Here is a 6,000-nt window from a genome sequence, read left to right as displayed (position 1 = left end):
CCACCATCACCATCATCACCACCATCACCACCATCATCATCACCACCACCATCATCACCACCACCATCACATCACCACCACCATCATCATCACCATCACCATCATCACCACCACCATCATCATCATCATCACCACCATCACCATCATCACCATCACCACCATCATCACCACCACCACCATCATCATCACCATCATCATCACCACCACCACCACAATCATCATCATCACCACTACCACCATCATCATCACCACCACCACCACCATCATCACCATCATCATCATCACCACCACCATCATCATCACCACCATCATCATCATCACCACTACCACCATCATTATCATATAACTATCACCTTCACTACTGCCATCATTAACACCACCACATCCATCATTTCTGTTATCAATGCTACCATTATGACATCACCATCAGCGCCACCATCATCAGCCATTCCTCTGATGTCACCCTTTACGTCTTTTTACTGGCTTTCTGGAGTAGCTCTGTTGCTTGCATGATTTGGTTTTGTGCTTGGCAGTTAGGGCCCCATGACTCATGTCTGCATCAGTTTCAGCGAGAGCTGAAACATTTCACCTTGATCATGGAAACAGCTCAGGTGGGTGTGACATCTGTGCAAATGATTTACGAGATGCTCGGCGTGCCTCTAAAAGCCTCCAAGAAGAATGACAAGGAAGCAGGGATGCTTTTTCAAATAGGAGAGCACCCAACCCTAAATGTAGCCCCTGCGGGCAGAGAGGGAAGGCAGCTGCTGGTTTAAGTTTTCGGTATTAATGTCTTCAATGAGAACCACATGCAGCTCCTGCCTCGCTCACGATTTGCCAGCCTCCTGAACATCCTGTTCTCTCATGCCTTCTTCAGAACCTGGCTAAGCCTCTCTCCCCTCTGTGCCCTTCTGTCCTCCTCACTCCTTCCCCTTTCCATGTCGTCGATGCTCAGACTGATGGTCTCTCTGCTCTGAGCTGGAAATCCCTGAGAGGAAGCAGAGATACTGGGAAAGGCTGCCCAGTGGAGAAGGGACTTCAAGAGTCTGAGTGAAATATTATTGCAGAGTCAGCCAGGATGGTGCGGAGCTTTGGACACTGGGGTGGAAGAAGGCGCTGTCATGGTCAAGGCTCCGGCGATTCGACTCATGGAACAGCACTAACTTTACAAAACAAGGCAAATGTTTGCTGCTACTGTCATCTCTAGAGTGTCTGCCACAGGAGAAGCAGGGGTGGGTGCTGTGGATCTGTCCTGGGGCTCTGTCAGACAATGAAGGAAGAGAAACTTTCAGTGTACCACACAGGGCAGACCGAGGCATCTACAACCCTTAACTCATCCATCCTACCTGCCGTGGGGAATGTGCCAACATGCCTGTCTTAAGAGGAGAAAACCTGAGGTTCAGGAAACCTTGGGAACACGTCCCAAGTCACACAGCCTCAATGGACAAAATCAGCCCCAGAGCTGCTGGACCAGAACCTGCACCTTTGGCTTCAACTAGTGAATATTATTTTTAAATAAGCAATTATGTAGCGCCTTGGAGATGAGGCTGCACTTGAGAGCACATGTTGTTCTTACAGAGGAAACAGGCTGAATTCCCAGCTCCTCCGTGGCAGCTCCTAACTCTCCATAGCTGCAGTTCCAGGAGATCTGATGCCCTCTGCTGACCTCTGCTAGCACCAGGGATGTAAGAGGAGCAGAGACAAACACGAAGGCACAACACTCATCCACATAAGATGCTCTAAGCCATACTTGTAAGCAGTAAACAATCACTGATTGTTGAAAAGAAGACTGAAACGGTTTTAATAGCATATTTAATGTAATAAAAATGATTAAATTCAGGGTTCAGAAATATAAAAGATTATCCAAAACAGTTGAGATCATACTTTTTTTTTTTTGTAGACAATGTTGGCATGCATGTGAGCCCTTCAGTTCTTATCTCCAGACAGTTCCAATGAGCAAAGTCCTTAGAGTGTGTACACACACCCACAGGCATATACGGAGAGGCTGGGGGGCATGGGAGGCTTTCCATTAGAACCTGATCTGAGAGAATTGCCCCAGCTCTCCTGGATCTGCAGTTGTTTCTCGAGAACAGATTCTAGGTCTGAGGATGGCAGCCAACCATACACACAGATCAGGCCAGCTTCCCCCAGCATGGGCATCCGGTTCCTAACCTTCATCCCATAAGGGCCTTGGATGAATTCCCTCCTATCCTGGAGGCCTCCAGAGAGTGAGAGTGATGTTCTTAGCTGCCTGCTGTTCAGTACTCTTGGGATGATGCATTCTAGCTGCGTCTTCCTCAAGATGTGGTCCATGGTCTCCGCAGAAGACATGGTTTCCTGGGAAGGGCCACAGCAGGAAGGGCAAGAGCCACTTAGAAGAGAGGCAGGTGGACTGGGTACTGAGCCGGCGGGATGGAGTCAGTCTGCCAGGGTTAGGTTTGTTCTCTGAAGGAGGACTCTCTGGAGTTGGCCCTCTCAGCTCCATGGAGATTTAACAGTAGGATTGGCTCAAACAGAGGCAAAACTCAAGCAGAAGCTCAGACCCGAATATGACAGTCTGGCAGCAGAACCTCAGCCAGGGGCTACTAGAGGTTAAGGCTATGCTCGAGCTAGTGCCTGTGTGACCCACGGTATCGAGTGGCATCTCTAGACAGCAAAACCTCACGGAACAGGCAACCGTAGACCAGGTGACCATGCATGTAAACTGCACGACCCTGTAAGCCTCTAAGGAAGTGATAGTCCTCTGGCTTGCATCAGGAATGCTGGGAGCCAGCCAACAGAGATTGCAGGCAGAGAAAAGGGCAAGGGTACAAACCAGGCCCTCCATGAAAGGACAAGGAAATGAAATGGAAATGCATTCAAAACCCATCCCCACCAGCACAGATCTTTAAGGTCAAACAAGGACACATACATTGTATGTGATTAATTTCCCGAAGCCAGCCTTCCATTTTCACAGATCAAAACAGTCCGTTTAAATATCTCATTTCTACAAAGTGAATTTACATTTAAAGTACAAAGTGCAAATACTATACGTTTTTTCGTTTTTAATAGCTCTTTGGTGAGGGATCCCCACATGTCTAGGAACTTCCTTGGAGAGTCAGTCAGCCGCTCATCCTTGTTTCCTGGGCTAGAAAAGAGAAAGGCAATCTTATGAGGATGTGCGCGTCTCCCCTCTGTGCAGACCAAGGCTCGCTGCTGGAGGTAAACACGTTTGCTAAGGGAAACCAGACAGGAAACGATAGAGTAGCTGGGAGTGAAGGATGAGTGGGCGCATCGTGTAGGAAGTGCCTTCTCCCCAGGCAATCACTAGGAAAATGCATCATCTGAGAAAAATTGCATTGACTTCAAACTACTAGAATAGGGTAACCTCAACCATGCCGTCACTAGACAGCGGGGGTACAGGCATGTGCCACCAGCCTGGACAGTTCTATGCCATTTAAACACTTCCTTTTAGCTTTCTATTTGCTCTTTTACCTAAGAAGAAATACAACTTGCAATTGTGATTATAATAGGGGTCTCTTGTTGCCCCTAGCCACAGGGACTTTTTTTTTTTTTTTGATTTTTCAAGACAGGGTTTCTCCGTAGCTTTTGGTTCCTGTCCTGGAACTAGCTCTTGTAGACCAGGTTGGCCTCAAACTCACAGAGATCCACCTGCCTCTGCCTCCTGAGTGCTGGGATTAAAGGCGTGCGCCACCACCACCCGGCGCCACAGGAACTTTTAAGGGAAGTCATTTTGTTAAGAAAAGCATCCACCGTTTTTTGCCAAGTGCAGCAATCTGTACAAGTAGAAATTGATCCCAAAATACTAAAACTTTGTGTGATGCTTAAAATACTAAACTTTAAAGTTGAGGCTGTCTTCCCTCCCTTCTGATAACACCATGAGTAGGTGAATATCTCCTATACTAAGTTGATACAAGTTTTGTCTTAGTTACAGATAAAGGCAGTCATTACTGAAGATACGAGTTTTGTCTTAGTTATAAAGACAGTCATCACTGAAGATGACCAGAACTGTTGGGGAAGAGGGTTGACCTTGGCACCCATACCCAGCACCCAGAGGGCACAGCTCTATTCCTTGATGAACAAGTATGAAGCTGCCTAGAAAAACAAGTCACGTTCTGGTTCCTGGCCCACTGACCCCACCCCATGGCATACAGCGAGAATGGTAGGATTCACTCCATGCTCTGTGTTACTATAAGAAAGATGGAGAAACTACACCGTTCCGTCTTTTTCTGGAACTCTGCTGAAGTGCAAGGCTCTGTTTTTGAGTGGGGGTACTTAAGATTGCATGACACACATGTGCCAATAGTTGCCATTAGTGAGAGCAAACAGCCCCTGGGAAGCCTTTGGAGGGAGCTGGGTAATTGCTCTCAGACCTGCCCCCTTTGCAAGCGTAAGTGATTTGCAGTGTGACTGGAAAAGTTAAAACCATAAACATTTGCTAAACAAAGGAAAACGAATTACACGTCTTTCCTAATGAAATGGCTTGCAGGTCCCTCCGAGGTATGTGCCGGAGGTCCCTACTTAAAACCCACATCACACGGCGAGCATCCGCCTGGCATCAAACAGGTGCAGCCAAAGCAAACAGCCAACACACCAGAGTCATGGGCAAAGCAGCTCGTCTGGCCTTGGGGAAGAACCCTGGAAAGTGTCCCCACTTAGGCTGTGGCTGGGATGTGGGGACCACAGCTGTGCCCTTTAATTGTGCATCTAGAAATGTGGCCTCAGAAACACAAATATTTATTAACACAGCAGGGAACCGAGACTCTCTTTCGAAGCCCAACTCCTGCCTCTTCAGGTCTCCGGGTGACTGGGCTGTTTGAGGGGCACCCAAGAGTATCTCCCATCCCGGCAATCTCCTCAATATCTAAGAAAAACTGCAAACACCAGCTTCCCAAACCACTTCTGCCACACTCTCAGAAGCCCGTCTTTAAATTAGCAAATTAATTGTTAATTTTAAATTTTAAATAATTAGAAAAAACAGAGAAGAACCTTTAAATGGAGGATTCAGCGGGTCAGTGATAGAAAGCAGGTTTTGTCAAAGAGGCTTCTTATCTCCAAATACTCTCACGGGGAGCTGCTTCAGCTAAGCTGCCCTGTTGCCCCTAAACCTACATGCCCACCCCCAGATTTCTCTTGTAAAGTGTAAGTAAACGGAATATCATAAAGTCTGTAACACAGACACACTCACCTGTCTATTGGCTGTACTTTCAGTGTTTCCTCTGGGGGCTGGGAAGGGAAAAGACATTATTGCTAGTCAAATAGTGCTTGCTTAACGACAGGCTTGGCATCGTCAGTGGGCAGACTCGGTCAGATGACAATGCACCCATAGAGACCCTGCACCTAGATTTGGCAGCACGGGTTACTTAATCACCACAGACACTGTCTATGATACCAATGTCCCACTCTGACATTAGAAGAATGGCTTCTTTTATCCCAAATCCTAAACATGGGTTCACCAACCACAAAGTGTGGTCTTCCATATCTTTCCCAGAAAAGCATGGATTCTGAGCCCGGATTGACCCTCCCCCCTCCTGCCACATGCACACACACACACACACACACACACACACACACACACACACACACATTCTGTTCTTTTAAGTACTTTGGTTCAGTATTAAAATTAGAAAACATTAGCTTTGGCTCATTTTACCAAAATCTTCACATGAAATCACAGCTGAGGGAAAGGTGCTGTTTGTTCTTGACATGGAGCCTGGAGGTCTCCCCTTCCTATTCCCAGTGAGGTACCCACTCCTATGGTACACAAACCCTCTACCTCAGGTGGCCCCTGCCTCACTCTGGCCTCTGCTCAGAGTTCTGGCTTTCACCTGGCCACACCTCCCTTCTTGGCCAAGGTCTCTGGGGTTCTCCAACCTGACTTCCTGCTTTGTCCTGGACTCTCCTGGCCATGGACAGTTGCTGTCCATCCCCAGTGGACTTGCCCCTTCTCTCCCAATTCCCTGTTAGTGCCGAGGTAGCATTAGATCTGGTGGACCACAGTAC

At 47.6% G+C, this 6,000-nt stretch overlaps 1 protein-coding gene across 2 annotated transcripts in view; it reads right to left on the bottom strand.

The window, feature by feature from the left end:
• Positions 1-1,791: 1,791 nt before the first annotated feature.
• Smoc2 (SPARC related modular calcium binding 2) overlaps positions 1,792-6,000 on the bottom strand; it is a 129,665-nt gene continuing 125,456 nt past the window's right edge. For both annotated transcript variants that reach the window (XM_050136028.1, XM_050136029.1), the window contains exons 12-13: positions 5,186-5,223; positions 1,792-3,124 (exon numbers count right to left, since the gene is read on the bottom strand). In XM_050136028.1, coding sequence (XP_049991985.1) covers positions 3,107-3,124; positions 5,186-5,223 — 56 coding nt within the window. In that variant the 3' untranslated portion in view covers positions 1,792-3,106. The remainder of the gene's footprint in view (positions 3,125-5,185; positions 5,224-6,000) is intronic.

The sequence above is a fragment of the Alexandromys fortis genome, unplaced genomic scaffold, assembly GCF_014885135.2.
Source record: "Alexandromys fortis isolate MF-2015 unplaced genomic scaffold, M_Fortis_MF-2015_v1.1 scaffold_23, whole genome shotgun sequence".
Lineage (NCBI taxonomy): Eukaryota > Metazoa > Chordata > Mammalia > Rodentia > Cricetidae > Alexandromys > Alexandromys fortis.
This window is presented reverse-complemented; position numbering and strand designations above follow the sequence as displayed.